The sequence below is a fragment of the Scleropages formosus genome, chromosome 9 (genome assembly GCF_900964775.1).
Source record: "Scleropages formosus chromosome 9, fSclFor1.1, whole genome shotgun sequence".
NCBI lineage: Eukaryota > Metazoa > Chordata > Actinopteri > Osteoglossiformes > Osteoglossidae > Scleropages > Scleropages formosus.
This window is the reverse complement of record NC_041814.1, coordinates 291,911-315,013: the sequence shown is the minus strand read 5'-3', so window position 1 is coordinate 315,013 and position 23,103 is coordinate 291,911. Positions and strand designations below refer to the sequence as shown.

The 23,103-nt window shown below is 42.0% G+C and overlaps 2 protein-coding genes across 3 annotated transcripts; one reads left to right on the top strand and one right to left on the bottom strand.

Moving 5' to 3' along the window:
• The first annotated feature begins 639 nt into the window (after positions 1-639).
• Positions 640-4,865, top strand: rx1 (retinal homeobox gene 1). Its single transcript, XM_018728129.1, has 3 exons — positions 640-950; positions 3,498-3,748; positions 4,224-4,865. The coding sequence occupies exons 1-3, from the start codon at positions 668-670 to the stop codon at positions 4,665-4,667; spliced, it is 978 nt and encodes a 325-aa protein (XP_018583645.1). The 5' UTR covers positions 640-667; the 3' UTR covers positions 4,668-4,865.
• Positions 4,866-15,457: 10,592 nt separating this feature from the next.
• Positions 15,458-21,300, bottom strand: c9h19orf44 (chromosome 9 C19orf44 homolog). 2 transcript variants are annotated; one of them, XM_018728052.2, is made up of 8 exons: positions 20,874-21,300; positions 20,064-20,759; positions 19,084-19,402; positions 18,926-19,002; positions 18,340-18,838; positions 18,165-18,254; positions 17,740-17,906; positions 15,458-17,244 (listed from the first exon to the last, which is right to left on the bottom strand). In XM_018728052.2, exons 1-8 carry the CDS (start codon positions 21,015-21,017, stop codon positions 17,155-17,157), a joined length of 2,082 nt encoding a protein of 693 aa, XP_018583568.2. In that variant the 5' UTR covers positions 21,018-21,300; the 3' UTR covers positions 15,458-17,154. The 2 variants fall into 2 exon arrangements, with proteins under 2 accessions (XP_018583568.2, XP_018583570.2); XM_018728054.2 differs by having other exon boundaries at positions 19,084-19,309.
• Between the last annotated feature and the right edge of the window lie 1,803 nt (positions 21,301-23,103).

The following is a 23,103-nucleotide window of genomic DNA, read 5'->3' as shown; positions in this document are numbered from 1 at the left end:
ATAAGTTAATAAACACAAAAGTTGTGAAGTATCGTGCAATGATGAATGAGCAAACTCTACATGTCATCTTGCCTACCTGTAGCTGTACTGAGTTTGTGCTCAAAAAAGACTGTTTGCTCACTAGACTGCTATGTGTAATATATTCCGTACATATGAGTGAAAATATTAAAAATTGGCTGTGAATAGGTCAAGTGGCCTAACTGTAGTTTGCTAATAAACGCACAATTTCGGAGTTGCCTCTTACCAAGGAACATCTCGCACATCTGGGATCCAAGCCACTGAATAACATTGTCATTATTAGACATATTTGGAGTTACTGTACACAGTAAGAAATTTTGCATTGTTTCCAGGTTACGCTAAGAAGCAAACTTAAATACATTAGGGGATATGGATTTTTAAGAAGTCAATGTACAGAAATTGTGAATAAACTTCACATTTCTTCTTTTGCAGGTGTCAGAAGTTCTTCAAAGGAAGATAGACTTAAAGGATTGCAACTTATTTCCTTTTCTGTTTTCCTCCTGCAAGGGAGTTTTGTTTTTTTTGTCACTATCCTCTTTAACTGACACTGCGTTTCTCCAGTTCACGCGCAGCCGTGTGTTCGGGATCTCCCTCAGCAACGTGTTGCACACAGTTTCCCTACTGGAACAGAGTAAGCCCAATCATTCGAATGCATTTGTCTCTGGATTCCATGAGCATGGTGGACGACAGCTGCCTCTCACCGACCAACTTCCACGACATGGTGAAGGGAGGGGCGGCATCGGTGGGCAGCCGTGTCCACAGCATCGATGTCATCCTGGGCTTCAGCAAGGACCAGGACCCTATGCTGAACCAGGCAGGGCCACACAAAGCGGGGACCGAGGGCCTGGGAGACCCTGGGAAGCAGGATCCCCCTCACGCCTATGGACACCTCCCCGCGTTGGGGGAGAGCACAGAGCAGCCTGCTTTTCACAGTGAGTCTCGCCCGGGTGGCCAAGTTTGCCTCAACACCAAACCTTCCCATCAACGTACTTTCTCATGCTCCACCCGTGTTTCAGTGATTATTTGATGGGGCTGAATGTACTTCTTGCCTTCGTGCTCCTGATACATTCGGGTGTTTGATGAAAGTCGTTCCCAGTATGTGGGAGAAGAAAATTAGGTGCAGTCCAGTGCCAACCAGAAAGAAGTCGTTAAAATAAGTTATGGGTAATAAGCACTATCCAGAGACAAAGTGGTCTGGGTAAAATTCCTGTAATTACTTAATTAAACGAATGCATGATTTTTTTTTTTAAAAATAGCATTTCAGTTTCTGAGATTAACAAAAGTGTTTGCTTACGAGGCCTGTTGTGAGATGATGGGAAAACGGTTAAAACTGATACCGCACAAAGGAATGATCTGGAAAAAGTCAGATTAATCACAGATTGAAGATGGTGATTCCCAAACCAAGTTTTGCGACGGGTGTTCATCTCCGCTCTCATCCCCTCACGGAATTCATGTAATCTTTACGGAGATTACAGAGATGAAATTGCACAGTGGCTCATTTTCACAGTCATTGTCGGTCATTGTCAGAGCAAAAGTCCTGCCTTGTTTAATCCGTGTTCGAGCCAAGATAATTGATTTTTAAAGACAAATAAAAAAAACTTTAATGACGGAGGCAGTTTGTTTACTTGCAGAATTCAAGAATTCTGTGATCTTCGACGTAGACCGCTCCTTTTGCATTACATGTCTGGACCCCTTTTGTTTGACCCCCCTCTAAGTACTACTGCACAAGGATGTTAGAATAAACAAAGAAACAGTCTTTGAATGTGAAGGTTCTTTTAATGGTCTGTGGAGCCCTGAAGTGTTACAACAGAAATGACAGGCCGTGAAGCTGTTTGTGACCCGAACCCGACCTTTGCATTGTGCTGGTGTCACACCCTGCTGGAGTGCGGAACGGCCTCTAAACCTCCAGCGGGCGCTTCCACTGTCCTTAAATGAAAGGGCCATCGGCGGGACTGAAAAGCCTCTACGTGTTAGGTGACTGACGAGTGCCTTGTTACGCTGCCTTTTCCGAGGACCGTCCGAGTCACGGATAACATGCTTTCGCCGGGGGCTCGAGGGTGCCGGAGGCACCTGAAGTTTTAATTTCTCAGTTATGAGCGAGCTGTTCGGGAGAAACACACATGGTGCGTTTTTGACGTGCTAATTGTTGGCCTTCATGATGAAAGTTGACAGTTAGGAGATACATAATGATAAATGGTAAGTTTCTTCTGGCTCCATCACGGCAGAATGATCTCCCTTCGTCTCCCGGAACTGCTGAATCCATCTCGACGCTTAATGAGTCTCGAAACATCTCTTTCGGACCCATTTCGCTCCCGATTTCCTGCCTGCTCCGTAAACTTTCACCACACACATCTGTTTAGAAAATCTCCCTCTTTATTCTGTTTTCAGCTATTTGCGGAATTTGTGCTGACAAAAACGGTGGACTAATTGACTGTAGTTTACGAATCGCACGTCTGCTTCTTTGTCTCTCCGAGTGCAATGCATATTTCTTTACTTAGAGTTTTATATCGCTTTGGAGAAAAGCATTTGCTATTTGAATAAATGTGATGGGAGCGTAATTTTCTTTTTTTTTTTTTTTTTAAAAAAAAAAAACAGCGGAAAGAAAAAAAACAAATATCATCGTTAGTTATTCCACTGCATCTGTTCCCTGAAGGACTAGTTACTAACTTCAACTGAGCTTGTGGGCTGAACTTAACAAGCATAATGTCTGCGTGTACAGAAAGTAGCTGAAGTAGAGACATTGATTCTTGCGCTTGACTGTTTAGTACCATTTTGAATTCTCGCTAAGGAGATAATCTGATAGTCAGAGTTGGCGGAAAACGCACAGGGCGGTATGCTCCCTGGGAGGACCGTGCTCATGGGCAACATTCCTTCTGCAGAATATACAGTAGGGCACAGTTTTGTACAGCAAACTCTGAAGTGATTATTACTCTTTTGTGTGGTAGAAATGTCTAGTCACATGATTTGCTTTATAAAAAATGGAAAGAACTCATTCTTTTACTCAACTTTTTTTCTGCTGCTATTTGACTTTAAATGGTAATAATGAGAGTCAAGAATGTCTGATTAATAGTAATTAATTAGAGTCAAGAATAACTTGAAATTATGCTTCAGAGATTGCGGTCCAGCATGTCTGATTGCAGTTATTTATGATATTTGAAGACTATTTGTTTATTTTTTGTGTTCTGGGTGGAGTTTAAAGGAAGTTAAATATGGAGCATCAATATGCAAAATTTAGTTGGTGTAGTATGTTCCACGTTATTTTGAACAAGGCTGACCGAACTGACGGAAGACAAATGTTTTTAGACCACACCCTAGAATTCGCTTTCTGTCCATAGACAGTATACCTTTCCTTATAACTTGCAAACTAAAGGAAAAACATTAATCAGTGTATTAAATGGCCTTTTTGTTTTCTCTCGTCACGTAATGCCTTCTATTTAAACAAACTCGCATATCTTTTCTTTGTGTCGTTTCTCCTACAGCCCCAGGACTGTTTGCCAACAAGTGTGAGGGGGAGCTGAACGAGCTGCAGAAGGGCGTAGAAAGCGACGGCAAGTCACCCGATCCGCTCGGAGAGGAGCAGCCCAAGAAGAAGCATCGGAGGAACCGCACCACCTTTACCACCTACCAGCTGCATGAGCTGGAGCGCGCCTTTGAGAAGTCCCACTACCCTGATGTGTACAGTCGTGAGGAGTTGGCCATGAAAGTCAACCTCCCAGAGGTCCGTGTGCAGGTAGGAGTAATGCTCTGTCATCTTTGCTCACTCTGAGGTCCAGTCCCAAAAGTACTTTTAAAATTTTGTAACGGATGAAAGAGTTCTTGACTAAAAAAATCTAAATCTCTGGTTCCGTAACCTTGTGCGCTACAATCGGAAACGTCGGAGGTGTTGATCCTAGTTGATATGGGGTTTCTTGTAGCGGAGTTCTGTGTAGCACATTGTTAAAACGAGTCTTTGTATTCCCTTACTCAGTGTCACATATGCTGTAAATTCCAAGGACAGCCATGTTACTACTAGATGTCATTCAGAAAAAACAAAGATGTTAACGTGAAAATGGAGACCCAAGCCGTTACAAAGTTGTGTGATATGCTGATCTCACGTATTTTTTTTTTCTGGGTGACAGTTTCAATCACAACATATATTTTATATGTTCACCCATGGAAATCCCTTGTTACAGACTTGTTTTACATTAATCGCATTTCCCCTTGAGGTGTGGTTCCAAAACCGGCGAGCCAAATGGAGGCGCCAAGAGAAGATGGATGCCAGTGCCATGAAGTTGCATGACTCACCCATGCTCTCCTTTAACCGTCCGCCAATGCATGCCAACGTGGGACCTATGAGCAACTCGTTGCCCCTGGACCCCTGGCTGCCTTCACCCTTGTCGAGCGCTACACCGGTACATAGCATCCCGGGGTTCATGGGCCCAACACAGGGCCTGCAGCCAACGTACCCCAGCCATGGCTTCCTGAACAGCCCCCCGGCGATGACACAAAGCATGCAGCCAATGGCGCCGCCCCCTTATCAGTGCCCAGCAACCTTTACTGACAAGTACCCGCTGGAGGATGTGGACCAGCGCAGTTCCAGCATTGCCTCATTGAGGATGAAGGCTAAGGAGCACATCCAGTCCATGGACAAAACTTGGCAGCCCATGTGATAGACTGCGCTGGCCTCAAGTCATACTGAAAACACCGATCCCTTCGTCATTCAAATGTGACTATACAGTAGGAAGGAAAAAAACACACCGTCATTAGAACACACAATGACTCTTCTTCATCAGTATCATCTTGTTTTTGTCTGTTGGCCTCACCTTTTGCAGCTTCTCACTGGTTGATGCTGGAGGGAGTAGGTTTGGAGTTTCCGTGTCATCCCATTCTGTCCAAGTCCTTGGAATACATGCCGGATGTGTGTGGCACGCTGCCGAGATCAACGGCCTCTACGTGTAAAGGATGAATCTGCGCTTCACTACACGAGAAAAGTGGACTTTTCTCTTAAGGGCTGCTGGATATTAATCGTTCTGCAACTAACTTGGATATGACTGGAAAAGAAAAATACATAAAAAGAATAAACAAAAATGTACAAGTAGTACTAATTAAAAGAGAATCTCAGACTCTTGAGGGTTTTTAGTTGACTGGACCAAATGTTTGACAAGATTGCTTATCAGTGGGTGACCATTTTATATTCTATTTACTGTACGTACAGTCAAATAACAAGCAAATAGTAATTCATGTGCCCCTTATATTCATTAGGCTTTTAATTCAACTCCCAGTGTCCTTTTGCCTGAAGAGAGAATCTCGTGACAGGATCTTAATGAGGATTCTCTTCTTCCCTACACACTTTTAGATTTCAATTGATTGTACAATAAAATAGGCAAATAGTATATTTAAGATCTTCCTATGTCCTCTGGAGTCTTTCACAGTTGTAGCCTGATCAGCTTCATACTGAATTTTTCAGTAAGTCTTTTTACTGTGGGGCGCCCAGGCCTGGGCTCCAAGGGCCGATGTCCTACAGTTTAAAGAGAACACATTTCAAATGTTGAAGTTGAGGTTTGCATGGTCCAGGTGTCTACTGTAGGACAGCAATTATGAGCTGAAATTGAGCAAACACCAGCACAGCCTGTAGCCCTTGGAGCCCAGAGTCGTGTGCTCTCTTTTACTAAAGCTACAGTAATCATAGAACATTGTGAAACACAGGTTTTTTTAATGAGATTGTTTTTCGTAGATAAAAAGTTATGCAAAGAAAATGAAACTCTATGCAATTATACATTGAGTTCTCATCACAATAAACCTGTGATTTTTGCAGAAATGTCTTAGTAGATGTTTTTTCAGAGTTAGACAGTCACTCAGTGTTGTGAATATTAATGAAGCTGTAAACTCTGATGGTCACACGTTAATTGCAAAATGTAAACTTACCGTTTTTTTTATGTTAGCTGGATTTGTAACTTATTAATATGCATACATTGCAAATGCATCTCTGTGGCTGTTAATGTATAGCTTGTTTTTTTTTTTTTTTTTTCTCAAAAACGCTGGATTTTCAGCTCATTATTAACTTGCTAACACTACCTAGCTTTATAGAAAAGCCAAGATAAAATTTCTTCTTGAAGAAGCACAGATACATCTAGTGTCCAATCTGCATTTTTACACTTGGATGTTTAAAGACTGTTTTGACTCACTTTTTGATGTATGTGTCAGCTACGTGAGAAATAAGTTGAATGCTTTAGTTACCTTAGTTAATTACAGTCTTTGTTAATTTTTTGTATAATTTCTTTGTATTCATTGTGACTGTTGCTTTGCAGCAGTTTAACGCCGCACCCATCTGACGAATGAACTACATTTATAAAAATTCAGGCAAAATATTACCACATACCTGATGGAATTCCTGAATGACACTGGGACCCTATGACAACAATTGTAATAGCAAACAGAAGAGCCGGTCATAAAATGGTCAGATTGTCCCACAGTGTTTGTAGTGTCTCCGGTGGAACATTTTAATTGTCTGAGGTCTTATAATTAAGTTCATGCAACCTGCTTGCAGCTCAAAGTGCATACAATGACTTAGAATGGTAAGTTTTTAGTAGCAGGGAGATTGTTTTATTGATACTAGGTATGCAAATCAAATTGAAAGTAGACAATAATACTTGCTCAATGTAATATGGTAGGCTCCTTCTACTGTGCTCACTAAATAATGAGCAGCGCTTCAGTGCGACGCATAAACAAGGTGCGGTGAGAATGGTGTTAAACTGCTCTGTCCTTGCACCTTTAATCTAACATGTTTCGTGTAAAGGGCAGGTTAATCTCTGCTCAGATTTCTTGGCCTTGTCTCGCTGACTATATGGCTTGGCCGGAACAAGGTGATGGTGGCAGTGGATGCGAAAGACAATCTGTTAAATCATTAAATTTGGGCAGACGTAAGTTCCTCTTAGCACCCAATTAACTGCTTTAAAAGAGATTAGCTTGTAATTGACTTGACTGACAGCTGCCCTTACACAACTTGAGACTGTGTTCAAACACCATGATCAACACGGTCCTTCCTAGAGCTGTAGATCTGATGGAAACATCCTGAATGTAGTCGGGTCACGTTTCGAGAGTATGTACAGTGTTCCATTATCGATCTGAACAGCTGTTTCCAAATTAAATAAAAAGTCTGACTGTCAGCAGCACGGTGGTAAGCTGAGTGTGGCAGTGGTGATGGGGTATAAATCCTAAATGTCCTCCGTATCTGGATATTGTGCCACGCCCTACCAATTTCCCATATAAGAAAACTTTTTTTAATGGGAAAAGAAGGGGAAAAGCACATGAAAAAATCATCAGTAATTTCAACTGAAAGGAAAATGATGTACTGGCAGCCTGCCCTTCTGTAACAATGTGCATGTGTAATGTGTTGCACATGAATAATGTACAATACAGCTACATGGCTATAAAAGTACTCTTTCACACAAAGTGCAATTTGCCTAGCATACGTATATGGAAGGACACTCAAATTTAATTGCACCAGCAAGCCGTAGAGTAAAGCGGAATGGTTTATGTTTCAAGTTTGTTCCTTGTTCGATATAGGCTGTTTCACACAACACTGACACGGAGTGAAATCTGTGTTAGCTACATATTTACCCCGTTTTACTTAGAGGAAGGACAATTCCTTTTCTAACAAAACTTTCCATCATGTACGGAGGCTCTCATTCTAGCTCTGCTCGAACTGAGCGCTGTTGCCCAGCCAAGGCTGTGCTTCATTTTGGGACACTTTGCTGAAATCAGTGTTGTTTCTTTACTTTTACGAGTGGATTTTCATTTCTGAGGGGAAACACAATGCCTGTTGCTCATGGAGCAGACAGTTTCATGACATGGAATGTTGTTCTTTTAATTTTTCTGCTGTTATCCAATTGAGTACATTTGTTCTGATTTCATGCAACTTGACAATCATGTGTAGCTGCTGAATAAATGGTTGATATTTTGGCAATGGAAAGCACTTTTGTCCCCATAAAAAATGTAGCAAAACTCAAAAAATTCAATCGTATTTATCTGTGTTCAGTCACAGACCTCATACAGTAGGTTATTAGTCTTTTTGGTAAAAGCAGAAGCCCAGGGATAGATATTTTCTCACCAAAAATGCTCTATAGAACTATGAAATTATCTGTAACTAAAATCATGAAATACATCATAGAAGTATCCATGTGTAGTCATTGCTTTAGACTATTTGCCCTTTTGTCTGAAATTTTGGTTTCAGTGTTCTGTAATGCAAGAAAATGCAGCATTTTAAATTAAAGTAGTCTGGCTTTGTTGTGGGATCTCATCACTGTACATGCAAATGCAGCAAAGTATGGATTGTAGTGTACTTTTGTTGAGTGGTACAGCCCATCATGACTCTGAGACACACAGGCTGGACACATATGGTCTCGTACACACACACACACACACACACACACACACACACACGGTGGCGTGTTGCCAGGCTGTTAGGAAGATGAGGCTCCAATCAATCAGGGCTTCATGGGAGGGGGTCTGTGCCTCAGGACTCTGCGCTTCCTAATTGTCCCCCCGGCACTTGTAGAATGGCACATGTTCTGAGCCAGCCGGACCAGTCCGTTCTGCTTTATCTGCATGTGAACCTCTCTCCGGGACAGATGGGATGCTGGGAAAATCCCTTATAGTGGACCATCTGTGTCCAATACAGTCGTCTTTCAATAAAAGGAGCCTTAAGAATTCTGCTCTACAGTGGGACACACCTTTTTGAAAAAATGTGTACATTTAGGCATTTGATTTATTCTCTTTCCTCAGGATGGACATAACTTTTATTTCACCTGTCGTACATTGCAAAGATAGGCTTGGAAAGTCAACATTTTTTCTGTAACTGGGTTCTGCATTCACCACTAGTAGTATAAATCAGCTGAGAACTGAAAGTGAACACTCATCTGATCTGGAATGATCATTTTCTGTATTAGCGAAGAAAAGGTAAAGATCAGGTCATTGCTGGAAACAGAAAGAAGGTTGTGTTTATGAAAGGAGTAACAGGACAGGACAGCAGCGTGACCCCTCTCTCCATTTCCGTAACTTTTCAATGACTGGGAATCAAGACTGTGCTCTGTTGCTGTGCCAGAAAAGGTTTTTCTTCCATCTAGTTTACACCAGCAGGCACCAGAATGCAGAGAAAAGAACAAACCGCTTACATTTTGATGACAAACCACAGTGGAAAAACTGCTGGTGAAGTTCATTGGGGATGGAAGCGAAGGGGGGTCCTGGGCCAATATGTTGGTGGAGGGGATGGGAGTGTGTGGGGCGGGGGGGCTGCTCATCGAGGTTAATGATGTAGAAAATCCCCCAATTAGAGCCTTTTTCTGCAGGCTGGGATGAGTTCAGCCTGGGGTCCTCTGACAGCTCAGGGATTAGGGCCCAGGGTCTGGGACTGCGCAGACACTGACGGCTGGACTCTCTGGCACACCAAGGCTGGGGCAGGCATGCGTTCAGCCCGGGCAGAGGCAGGAGAGGCAGAGAGAGGCTTTGTGAAAGCATGGGAACAGGGTACGGATCAGCACAAAAACATTTGTCAGGGCCTAATGCCTCAGAACCAACAGTGTGGTAATGTATGGTACTTTACATTTTGAACCTCGCCCAGCATATATGTGCACAGTTCACACAAAAGCGTGTTTTGAGGTTCATGTCAAAATGGAAGATTTTGTTTTCTAATTCTGTCACAGCAGTGCTTGTGACATTCATCACCCTCTGTTTATGTTCTCTTTTAAAAAGCCAAACACCTTTTTGGAGTGTATCAGTATGATCTGTGGTCGGGCTCCTCTGAGTACAAAGCATAAAGTTCACTTATTTCTGAATGCACATCTGAATGCGTCGTGGACTACAAATGCTCAGAGTTCGGTCCACCGCTTTTATCTGTCTAGGTGTGTTTGAGTTGTGTTGTTACCCCTTATATTCTGCAATGGCAGAATGCATACACAGTGTTTATACAAAGAGTAAAATACTGCATGTATATCTGGGTACCAGGTAGCATCACTGGTTTGTAGTATTTTAAAAAAACTCAGGTACCATGTGGCAAAATACCACATTTAAAACAGTGTTACCGAGAATTAGGCAGCCTGTCAGGTCATTCAGTCATCATTAAAAGATCATGAGCCTGGCTTTGGATCAGCCAATGCAGACTACTGGACTAATTCAGCCACTATTTATAGATGTAACTTACCAGGGGGCAGTTCTGTTCTGTATTTTTTACCATTCTACCAGAAGCGGGGTTTTTCATTCTATATTGTAGCTGGGACACATGAGCTGCACTTTCGTTTCAGAATCCGTGATCCAGTAAAAACATTTGATTGTGTTATTCAAAACACATGATTTGACACTGCTTCTGGTATTATGTTATATTCTTCGAGATGTTACTTAGAAAAACATTAACAGTATAGACTCTAGTTCATTGTTTTAACATTTGCAAAACTTAAGTTTTTTTTTTCTTTTTTTACTTGTTTCCAGTACATTACATATGATTACTTTCCCAGTTCTATGGTAAAAATAAGCACTCTAAATTAATACCACAATAAACTCAATGAGTACAGTACAAGCAGTCCAGTAAAGTACAAACTGAATATTTTGCTGTATATGCAAGTTGTGAAACTTAATAGATAGTTTAACATTCTCTGTGGTTCAGAGAATGGTGAACCAGAGAATTTCAAATAGAAACTCATGAACAAAGAATAAAATTAAATTTAAAAGCTTAAGGTGTTAAAGCTTAATTTTCATACAAATAAATTACTGCCAGTTATTGATTCACTTACAAGTGTCACTTGTGGCTCTCTAAATAATTGTTGAATTTCTAACCATACAGCTTTAGTTTCGCTGGTATTTAATCTAATTAAGGTATTAAAGAAAATCAGAAGTAGGGAAGCAAACGGTTAAACAAGGATATAGTCTAAACTGGTTTGAGGCCACAGAAGATTGAAGAGATTAATAGTGGGTAATTCAGTGCAGTCATTTTGAGGCTCATGTTTTTGCTCTTGAGTCTCAGTTTGTTTCGCTCTGAAACACTAAGATATTTTGACTCATCCTCTTCAACTGAGACAAATACTTGTCCCTTTTAAATAAGTCAGTCTTATCTCCATAGGAGCTCCGCTTGGCCGTGCTGTGCAACGCATGTGACGTACACAAGCTAGGTAACGGTAACCACTGAACTAAATAGTGCTGCCCAAAAACCTCACCTCCATGGCCATGACAATGTGCGCACAGGGCGCTGGCAACAAAGTGCTGGGTGGCTCCAAATATTTCACTAAAGCGAAATGTGTGTGTCCTTGGGGAGCCCGCTGATCGTGTCATAGTATTTCAGTGAACTACATTTACATTTATTCATTTAGCAAATGCTTTTCTCCAAAGCGGGGGGTGGGCAGGCGTGGGGGCACGGGGGCGTGGCGGGTTTGACCAGCGCCTGCTGCGTGGTGGATCTGGGGTTCGGGCCCTGCTTGGGTCGCCTTGTGATGGACTGGCATCCTGTCCGGGGCGTGTCCCCTTCCCTTTCGGCCTTGCGCCCTGCTTTGCCGGGTTGGGCTCCGGCTCGCCGCGACCCCGCTTGGGACAAACTGACATACATCACATAGAAAGTACAATGTGTACATTACATTAGCAGAAAGAGGCACTTAGATGCAAATGTGTGATTCTAAAGTACAGTTAGTTTGTTACTTTCCATCATATGAACCAATGTTCATCACACAAGTAGCTGCACGAAGGTTTATCCAGATAGTAAAAGAAATATATATACGTGTTCCCCCTGTGGACTTGGTGGAGAAAAGAGAGCAGATTAGGTGCTCATCGGCCCTACAGGAGCGCTTTCCTTCATTCCTTCGGGACACTCTGCCGAGGACGGTGGCGAAACTGTCCTCCTCAGAGGCTACCATTTTTAACTCTATTAGTTTGTACACGCCGAGGAAGGCCAACTGCACAAAAACAGCAGCGGGGCATCGGGGGAAGGGAGGGAGGGTAAGAGTGTGCGCTGCCATTAACTGCCATGAGCACTAGAGCACAATACACGTACCGCACGAATCATTTACAGGTAGCCTACTCCACTAATGGACTTGGGAATTCATTAAGAACAATTAAATCTCTAACGACAAATTAATTACATAATCAGGTTTCTCTGGGGCCGCGGCTAGAGTTAACAGCAAAGACACGATCCTCGGTGCTGATAATAAGGGAAAGGAGCGGAATTAATTGGGTTTGATTAAGCGAGTTTTTCAGCGCCACCAGCTTTTTCACATGACAGAAATGGAGGTCAGCGGGGGGGTGGGGGCTCTCCGCTCTCTGTACTTCAAGAGTTCGCCTCACACAAACAACGGGGACCGAAACGTGTCGTACTCTCCACACACGCTTCCGTTTACAGTACTCGAGTAGAAGCGATCGAGAGGCGCGACTTTCGTAGAAACCCTCCGCGCGCGTTGCTGCGACACTTCGGGCGGGCAGATGCACAGCCGGGCCTGGGGTGCCGAGCGGAGCGAAGCCAGGCGCCTCGACTCTGTGCTCGGTCTGCGGACCCTCTTTCTTTAAAATCTTTTCAAATTACTTAATGAATTCAGCCAATTATTGAACGAATGCCAGTAAACGCAGTTACTGCAAACCTAAAATCCCGAAAAACCGTTGGGTGCCATGAAGTAAAACATGGTAATACCTGGATATGTTCCGTTTGCTGCCCAAACAACACATGCTATCGAGGTATTACCATGTTTTACTTCCAGCCAAACATACCCAGAAGAATAGCCTACTGCGGCAAAATTTGTAGCCATAGCTGCTGTTGCCAGTTGAGGAAGAGAAAACGAGACGGAATTGAAACGCCACCTGGGTATCGCACTGGGAATGGCACAGCAGCGCAGCCTACAAGATTTCTAGAGTTTTCCCTGCTTTGTCATTCTTTAAATAAACCGAGACGTCATGAATTAAAAAAAAAAAAAAAAAACGTAAATGTAATTAACTACACGAACGCTGTCGGGGTCTATTTTTAGACGACAACGCTGTTACAGCTGTATTCTAAAGCCACATTCTTTAACAAACACATTTCCGCAGTGAAATTCAAATAATTTGGTTCGTGTCAACGACCACGAAAAAAGGCTTTTTCACCGCTGTCGGTGCGGAATATTCCTTACAGAGCTCTTCTAGAGAGCTGAAGGAAAAAGTTTAAAAAGTGTTTCACTTAAAGACCGGTGACGTTGCACTTGCAATCGCAATAACATCACTTAAACAACTGCACAATTATTCCAAACTGTGTCCTAATTTATGCGGCTGTGCGAGGAGAACCGCAACGTCCACACACCCGTGTGAAAGCAGTCTTCGCAACTGAGCGCGCTTAAAACGGACTGACGTAAGAATGGCTCGTGTCATTTTCTCGAGACACACAGGCGGCGCTACAAGTTTTTTTCGCCGCGCGAAGGACACAGAGAGGCTCACAAGATAGAGCTACTTCCGGTTTAAATTTCCGGAAGTGGCTCAACAAAACTTTATTCAAGTGCTCGTCGATACAATCTTTTCCGGTAACACGCTGCGCTGGGTGTGAGCGGTATTAAAACAGAGCAGCGTGCATAAAATTTAAAAAAATAACTCTGCACTTTTGTTCTCTCTGAATTTTACGTCCCTTTGGAGAAAAGAGTGTTTCATTATGTGAACTTAAATTTAAAATGATTCAGATCAGATGTCTGAATTTTATATATTATTATTGGTTATTTATATTATTTATACATACTAATTTACTACTCAATAGGTATTTTAATGTTCATCTTAAGACTATATATTTTAATGCATTTTGCGCAGTGATGCTTCAGCAAATTAAGTACAGTATGGATTTAACTTGATGCAAATACTGTAATGGTAACGTAGACGTTTATGGTTTGGGCCGGCGCTAGGGTTATAAAATGAACGAAGCTTTTTAAATATTCCTTTTATATTTTCCTCATCACAGGCAACAGATTACATGATTTTCATCCTTGATAAAATTAGTTTTTTTCTTAAATTGTCACTGAAAACAAATACATGGACAAAGAGGAAAACTCATCTGCATCAGTGGATGTCAAATTGTTTTAAATTTTTAAATATACTGAAAAGACTTTCAGAAATGATACGGTAGGTTACGGAAATGGGAAGAAAAATCTTGGTAATGAAACTAGCTTCAAGGGCACATGATGTTTCTCCACTGTGAAAACCAGATGATCAAAAGGACTGATGATAATAAATATAAAAGAATTACAAGAATGACGATGCTTCCAGCAAGAGAAGCGAAATTTCGGCACCAATGTCCCATGTGCGGTGTAATTCAGAAGACCAAAACCTCCACTCAGTTGACCGTAACCGCGGAAGCCTACGGATTTTGAATTACAAGAGTGTTGCATGCAGGGGAAACAAAAAAATGCAGACATGAATCTTCCACATGCATAAATGTCAAGAGTTAAAGCACATCCTTTAGCTCCTGCTCATAGCCATCACAGTCCTTTGCCACGAGTTTTTGTTGCGTTAAGACAGCTACTCTTGTAACAAGCCGTACTGTCATCAAAGAAGTCTACGTAAACTGACTGCCTATACAGCACATTCTTCCACTAAGAGAAAAACCGTTGGAATGTCTTTTTGGTTTTCATGCCACAAAAGGGAGGCAGAGGGACAAATGCCCCAGTGTTCAAACAAGCCTAATATGTCCACCCAATACTTGTTTACAACTCCACTGAGTACTGCTACTGATTTTTGGGTCTTTCCAGGGCCTGACAAGTTCTATACATTTTGCAAAAATACAGCACTATTTAAATGTACATTATAAACTAACAATCCTTTCTAAACCATCCTGACAATACAACATATGATAACAGACTGAAGGAAATTTCATGTTTACATTTTCATGTTTCTTTATAGTCCTTCATAAAGCTGTGTACTAATAAACTGGTTGACTTTGTGACTCATTTAGCAGTTAAATTCTTTATCTTCAGCCACTGCAAGTATTGCTGCATACTAAACACCAGCAGCATATATACTGTGTAAACAAGAAAAGTATCAAACATGATAATGTGAAATTTGCTGAAGGAATGTTAATTTATGTGGTTCTAACCTAAATAATAAAACCTTCAGCTGATGCAGGACTTTGATAAAGAAATACTCACCTGCATTCTACATATCCAATAGAAACCTGCTTTTCTGTTTGTCTCCTGTCCTGATGTGCAAACTGTTACAATGGTTTAAACTTTTTTCTTGTATCTAGCAAACTGTTACTGGTTTCAAATTCATTATAGAAATCTATTAAAGCTGGGAAGTGGACATTCCCTCACAGACATTCTTTCTTTACTAATCTGACTTCATGCGTCACAGGTCCTTTGTAAAGTATTTGTTGGATTTTAATTTAGTATATTTGTTCTTTTAGAATCTAGCGCACATATGCACATTTTATGTTTTTTAATGTGTAGATTTTTTTTTTTAATTGATTAACAACATCGCTAGGTCACAGAAGCATAGACACAGAAACATGGATAAACCTCAAATAAATCTACAAGCATAGTCCAAGGGCTAAAGGTTACAATATTTCAAAGGGTTAATCACATACCATTGCTGAAGAAGGCTTCCCATCGAAATGTGTCCATCCTGAACAATAAAACACCTTTTGGTGAGCTAAAAGTATGCTCTTCCAAAATCCTACTTACAGTGGTGAGTTTTAAGCACATAGGTCCTTTAGTCCTCATTTTACCAAGTTGAATGTGGCTTTTTTTATTTTCTAACTTCACATATTATCCAAATTTAACTATTGATATCCCTACATAAAGGTGACGGTAGCTGATAAAGGCTGTGCATTAGTATCGCCACTAGGAATGAGCCTATTGAAAACTAATATGCTACACGATCACATCTGTAACATACTGTGTAACCTCTAGACCCTGACCCCTAGTTTGATGTATGTGTACTACCTCTAGCTGTATGTTGCTGTGACCTTAGTCTGTAAAAATTAATATGTATATTTCACAGTCTAATGTGACACATTTGTGCTCTTTTGAGGAATACTTACTGATGTCCAAGTTCAATACCCCAAACAGTACAGTACCAATGCTACCTGCTACCCCTACAGGAACAGGAAGTAAAAGAAATAATCAAGTACATCTGTTAAAATCAACTGTCACGAGTGGCAGCCTACAGCTTATGGAAAATTATGGCTCCTTTGGATCTTCTGGGTCTGAAACAGTACCAAGTGAGGACTAAGAATCTCAAAGACAGTCTTAGTGGACTCAAGGTGTGAGGGATGTAAAGAACAGTCAAATGAGGAATAAAGGCATCACTAGGTTATCATAACTGCTAGTTGACCTTAAACTATAGGTAGCTTTGTCTCACATGAAGGAAAGAAAGACTACAGCCACTGAATCCATGTCTGGCTCATTTTACCATGTCGATTTTATAGCTGTTGACTGTCTTGTGGTGGCAGCTATTCTCATTTGGAACCAGCTGTCTTAGATCTCGTTGTTCACTGGGTACACAGTTGTGGAAAAGTCCATATGGCTGACCTTCACGCAGTGAATCCCTCACAGGACAACAGGAAGTAAGCATTACAAAGCAAGTACTGTTGGAAGCAGCAGCAGTATAAAATGAGGGGACACAGGCACACCATGACCAGACACCCTTGTGAAAAACGTACACAACATGCAAACCATTGGTCAAATAATAGGTGGGTTTCCTGAGTTGGTAAAAATTTATCGTTGTTATAGAGACATACAATACTTCCTAAATACATTAAAATATACTGTAAAAGAGCTGCAAACTCCAAAAATACCCAAATGTTTATCTAAAACGCATTACGTAAGAAAGAGCAATGCTATTGATGAAATACCCTGGCAATGAAAAGAAAACTTATGTACATCCATGTTCAATCCTTTCTTGTTAAACATTTTTAAACGTGAAAGGTACAGAATTTGTAATCTATATTACTGCAAATTGTTATTCCACAATATTCACTTACAATGAAGGTTTGTAATTCACTGGTTTTTGAATATGAAGCTAGAAAGAAAACAATCAAATGTAAACTGCGACTCTGACACCAATTCATTTCATGTCCCAAAATTACAAAATACTTAGTATTCACAGTTACAGATTGAAATGTGAAACCTAGGACTGAAACAAGTCACTTCAGTCCCTCTCAGCCTCCGATCTTCCAAATCATATATAGTGATACTCCCGCATCTCCTGCAGTACCTCCTCAAGTGCTTCCTCCATTGTCAGCCTGGGAGGCTTGTGACTTTTAATGAACTAGGAAAACAAATTGAACACAACATGATGCTTTGCATTTTAAAATCATGACCTTTGCTGGGTTTGTAACCTATCAAGCAGTTGAAATTGAATTAAATTTGTATTATGGCCCAATATAATTATATTATTTTTATCATTTGTGATTATCTGAGTTGTTTAATCAAAAGAACATACAAACTTTTATCAATTGATACTTCTAGCTGAGGGGGGCGCGGTGGCGCAGTGGGTTGGACCACAGTCCTGCTCTCTGGTGGGTCTGGGGTTCAAGTCCCGCTTGGGGTGCCTTGCGACGGACTGGCGTCCCGTCCTGGGTGTGTCCCCTCCCTCTCCGGCCTTACGCCCTGAGTTGCCGGGTAGGCTCCGGTTCCCCGTGACCCCGTAAGGGACAAGCGGTTCTGAAAATGTGTGTGTGTGTGTGTGTGTGTACTTCTAGCTGTTTGAGCAAGAACAGCAAAATTTCTCCTAGCCTTGTGCCACAAGGACAAGCAAGCTCACCTCCTTGGTGTCCCGTAGGGTTGCGTAATGGTAGTTTGCAGGTCCCAATGACTCCAGGACTGAATTGTGAAGGTGTCTACTGGTTTCCACAAACTGCCTGGTCAGAGCCAGCTGTTGCCTCAGCATGTCATTGAGCACAAGCACTGCTGGGTTGTAGGCTGTGAAGGCTGCAGGAAGACAATACAACCAATAAACACCTCCCTATCACATGCCTCTGGTGAGAGAAAGAACAGGACTGGTAGTAATTATTGCCTGTATTAAAGTAATCTAAGGCAATAAGTGACAATTACAGAAAATTTCATTTAAATTGTGTCATTGAATAGAGTAGAAAACAAGGTGATGAGGAAAATCAGAAAGATAAATCCTTTATTAGACCAAACTCATTAATAAGTATTTGTGCTTTCCACTGAGTAATTTATGGTTACCTTCTAGTGCCTCAGTACAGACAATACCACTTGCTACAGGAGTAGGATCAGTGTAGGATATTCCTCCCAAAGGACCCAAAGTAGCCATACCTCCAAAGAGAGGAGATTCATTAATTAATTTAAGCAAAGAGTGGTATATGTAAAAACAAACAATGCTTAAATTAAGGTAACAAACCAGTAGAGCAGGTGTAGGACAGCCCATCTGCTTGTGTCTGAGTAGCAGTGTCTCTCACATTTCTGCTTTCTGATGGGGTGCATTCTCTTTGGAGTGGAGTGATGGCTTCAGATGCAATTCTCGAATATGAACCCCTGCTACAACTACTCCGTGACTCAGAATATTTATTTGCTCCTGACTGGATCAAGTTCAGTTCAGATCTTGGAGCTTCTCCTTCCCTCTCTGATTGACTAGAAAGGTCATGCTGCTGCAGTCTTTCAGAAACAGAATCCTGGCCTTCACTACTGGCGGTCCTGTCCCTGCTCCGAGCTCCACGGAGCTCAGATGTGTCACTGACGTTCTGCTCCGTCTCAGTCTTGATTTCGCTTTCAAAATCACTCTCATAATCAGCTTCTGCTGGCTCCAGCTCCCCTTCAGTCACTTCTTCGTTGGCATCCACTCCTTTTGGGCTGTGTGAGGATGACTTAGTCTCTTCGAATGCATTCACGGTGGTTTTGGCCTGTTAAATACATTCAAAGTTTATTTAGCAAAAGTAATAACTAGAACTATAGGCAAAATGCTGTATAGAACACAATACATAATTTACCTCTTTTTTAGATGTCTGAGATGTTCCAGAAACATCAGGGGCTAAGTCATCCAAGGTCATGACATTAATCTTGAACTCTGTTTGACATTTAAAAAACCTTTACAAATGAATGCTGAAGTTCAATAACACTGAAATAATGTCCTCACTTTAACTCTTACCATCTGACAGTATACTCTTCTCACAGGTGGAATCGGTGGAAGGTGGACCATCCACAAAGAGCTCATCCAATGATCTGACATCACTGGGCGCCCCAACTGATGACTGGGAAGGCCTCAAAAGCTGGGGGCTTGAGGACAAAGTCTTTCCAGTTGTGGTGATATTGGATGGCGATGAGGAAAGGGAGCCAACCACTGAGGCAGATTCCACTGAGTACGATGAGCTTCCCTGAAAATTTACTTTGTCAGACGGTTCCTCTGAACCATAACTTGAGTCTGAGGGAGACTGGGATTTGCCTTTGATTGAGGTTATTTTGCTGAACTGTGGCAACAAAGCAGTATGAAAGTTTGGTCCGTTTTGAAACGAAGGACTTTTAAGGAGGAGAGTAAAGCAGACTCAGCAAAGGTTACGGCAGAGAATGCATAATGTAGCGCGGTACACATCAACAATTATTAACTTTTACATTCAGAAAAACAGTACTTACACAACAGGGTTGCTATAGATGGTCTAATTTATCTAGATTTAAAACAGAATGAAATGCTATCTAAAAGCAACACACTCATAAATTACATTTTACATTTATTCATTTAGCAGGTGCTTTTCTGCAAAACGACGTACATCACACAGAAAATACAATGCGTTCATTACATTAGCAGGAAGAGACACTTAGATGCAGACGTGTGATTCTAAAGTACAATTTGTTACCTTCCACCACATGAACCAATATACATCGCACGAGTAGCTGCATAACCCTCCATCTACATATCGATTCCTAATCACATCCCTTATATATTAAATAAACATTTACATTACAGGAGTAGCTGCGTGAAGGTTTAACGGGTATGATCTCAAAAGTTATAGCTCATGAACATTTACACATTACATGAACTTAGATCATGGGTGGAGTGAGTCAGGAGTTCAATAATACATTTAATATGACTTTTAAATATCTGCAAGAGTACTTTAAAGAAAAAGTCATTACCTGTTGCGAAGGAACTGAGGTGTCTTGAGGCACGGGCCTGCCCTCATCTAACAGAATCTCATCGGAATGAACGTAGTTCCCCAGGAGTTTCTTCATATCCTCCTCATCGCTGTCAAGATTCACTCCTTTACTCACAAACTTGGGTTGTGGTGCAGTACAACTGGAAGCGGCTGTGACATTCGGGTCTTTCCGCAAGATCGCTGGCCCGTCCCTCTTCTTCAGGAAGCGGCTCCCTTTCACGCTGGGCTCAACGCCGGACCGAGAGGACTCGGCACTACTCTCAGCAGCCGCCGGTGGGGGTGGGTCCGCTCCTGCACCGGAGCCACTTGTTGCCTGTCTGCGGCTCCTAATGCGATCCTCGACAAGCGCCAGCCTGCTTAGGGCCAGGCTCTGCGAGCGGTGCTGGCCCAAGCCCGTCCCAGCAGACCTTCCTTCGGTTGTCTCGATCATCTCAAGCGACGGGTTACTGGAAGTCAGTTGAGGGAAGGATGCCTTTTTGAGGAACCTACTCACCACGGGGCTCCTCGTGCCTCCTGCTGCCGCTGGGTCTTCCCGACCGCCTCGCCCGGCGTCTACGAGCTGCTGTTCGGGTGCGCTTTCGTCGGAGGAGATGTCACCCAAGTTCCGGAAGAGGCGGGACCGGGCGGCTTCCGATATCCTAGTATGTGTCATCTTAGTCAGGGAACCCAAATGTTCCTTGGGACAGAAAGAAGTTGCACACATTTTGGCAACAGCAGTATTGTAACAAACCAACAACAGTACACTAGCTGACTGAACAGCCTTGTGGTTGTGCTGCTTCTGTTTCCCAACCTGTAGTTCAGCAGCAGCAGCAGCAGGCATCTGGACAACAAGCCGGTCGGTTCGAGTGGGACCCCTCTGTCTCTGCAGGTGTGCCATGGCTCTTTCGAGCGCTGAACTCTTCGCCCTGCTGCCGCTGCCGCTGCGATTCCACATGCTGCCTTCCTACGCTGTTCAGTAACAGACCAGTTACACTGCGCACGCGCACAGGTGAGATGATGCTGGGTACGGAAAGATACAGTTCATGTAGCGCGCTAGGGCTACTTTGTCCTGTCTAATATTATTAACATTACAAAGAGCCCATAGAAAATGTAAGGTAACCTCTCGCAAAAAAAGAAACTGAACGTAAAAAGTCCATAATGAACCCATACTACGGCCGAAGACAAATAAGCGACTCCTAACGAGTCCGTATCCAGAAGAGCGTCGCCGCGGCACACGACGCTGTACGGATCGGCGCAAGGACAAACTTAACAGAGGCTATAGTATTGAGGCAAAACAAGTGCAAATACTGCATATTAAGCGCTACAAGTTCCCTTATCGGTTCCCTTATCAGAATCCATGTCAATTGGACCTCATATTTTTTGTTTGTAGAAATAATATATGCAGCTAAACTGATCATAAATGATTTGCAAATGAAGGTAAGTGCGCCACACCACCCACCTACCAACTCTGCGCCCCTTCCTCACATGTAGGGAACTGTGGGGTTTTCAGTCCGGCATAATCTGCACCTCCGTAAGTCCTAAACTCCGTTTAATATTATTGCTATTTTTAAATTTTCGTCTACAATATTTTCAATTCATTCAGCAAACTTCATACTCGGGAAAAAAGAAAATTACAATACGTGACTGCCTAAGTAGCATTTGTGTAAGAATCAAAACTACAGAGAACGTGAGAAAATATTTGGGGTTCGACCATTGTGTAATTTCAGACATAATATTTTGACAACACAAAAAGAGATCAAACCCTTACTTTAGGCACCCAATGCATTCTTTAAAGTTGCTGGTAAAACTGGGCATACATTTTCATTAACTTGAATAAGAAAAAAATACATAAAAACTTCTTGAATGCAAAAATCTTTAATCAGTTTTCTCAATTTCATTTTTCTACTAATTTGCCCTAAAATAAATCTGGGTCTTCAAAACCAAAGTAAGGCAAGCTGAATTGAGATTTTAGTGATGTTAGTATTTCACTTCGTTTGGAAATTACCTTAATATCTTATATGAAATACACACACACACACATTTTCAGAACCGCTCGTCCCATAGAGGGTCGCGGGGAACCGGAGCCTACCCGGTAACACAGGGCGCAAGGCCGGAGGGGGAGGGGATACACCCAGGACGGGACGCCAGTCCATCGCAAGGCACCCCAAGTGGGACTCGAACCCCAGACCCACTGGAGAGCAGGACCAGGTCCAACCCACTGCGCCACCGCACCCCCTCTTATATGAAATACACACACACACACACATTGTCAGATTGATTATCATTATACATTGTCACATAGATTAATGTTTCAGTCCGTCACCTGTCTTCATCAGGATGAGAAATAAAACGCCACAGCTGATGAAAAAACAGTTACATGGTGGTATTCATGCCATGGTGATTCACGGACAGCAGAAGACACTGGGCGGAGAAAAACCAAGTTAACAGAGGAAACGCCTTTCAGGGAAGTAAGAGAATGCAGATGAGTACAGCACTAAGAGCCATTTGCAATACCACTTTTATTAGCTAACCGTTGTTGAACTGCACAGACAGTAAAACTGAGTACAGTGACCAAAAATGTAGCTGTTCAGTCAGAAACGTATGCAAATTACCCCCACAAACAATAATTTGATTTTCGCCATATCAGAACCAATTAAGAAATATGTAAAGTATAACATCATCAAATTTATATTGTAGCCCTTGTTCAGATGTGGCATTAATAATGTAAATACAAAAATATCTGCAACCACCACGAATTTAAGAATCAACTTAAATATCTTCTTCAGCCACTAAACACATGATTCAAATCCCTCCCATAATGATAGAAACTGGTAGCACGGAGTTGCGATAGGGAACTAATGAAACGGCCCATAGCAACTAAAATGCTCAATACTTTAAAGGTTTTTAACGTGAACGTGTTTTTAAAATCCAAATATACCCGAAGCTGTCTGCCTTGAAAAGAACTGGATTTATTACAGTATTTTCATTTGAAATATTATGAGAGCCCATCGCTCACGTCGTAGCCACGCCCCCTATCAGCG

Excerpts from the sequence above, each read along its gene's own strand:
- rx1 (XM_018728129.1), top strand. The coding sequence starts at position 668 with ATGCATTTGTCTCTGGATTCCATGAGCATGGTGGACGACAGCTGCCTC. Across the intron at positions 951-3,497 it reads AGAGCAGCCTGCTTTTCACA|CCCCAGGACTGTTTGCCAAC; the intron begins GTGAGTCTCGCC and ends TTTCTCCTACAG. Across the intron at positions 3,749-4,223 it reads TCCCAGAGGTCCGTGTGCAG|GTGTGGTTCCAAAACCGGCG; the intron begins GTAGGAGTAATG and ends TTTCCCCTTGAG.
- c9h19orf44 (XM_018728052.2), bottom strand. The coding sequence starts at position 21,017 with ATGTGGAATCGCAGCGGCAGCGGCAGCAGGGCGAAGAGTTCAGCGCTC. Across the intron at positions 19,003-19,083 it reads GAAGAGTATACTGTCAGATG|AGTTCAAGATTAATGTCATG; the intron begins GTAAGAGTTAAA and ends AATGTCAAACAG. Across the intron at positions 17,907-18,164 it reads CTGTACTGAGGCACTAGAAG|CCTTCACAGCCTACAACCCA; the intron begins GTAACCATAAAT and ends GTCTTCCTGCAG.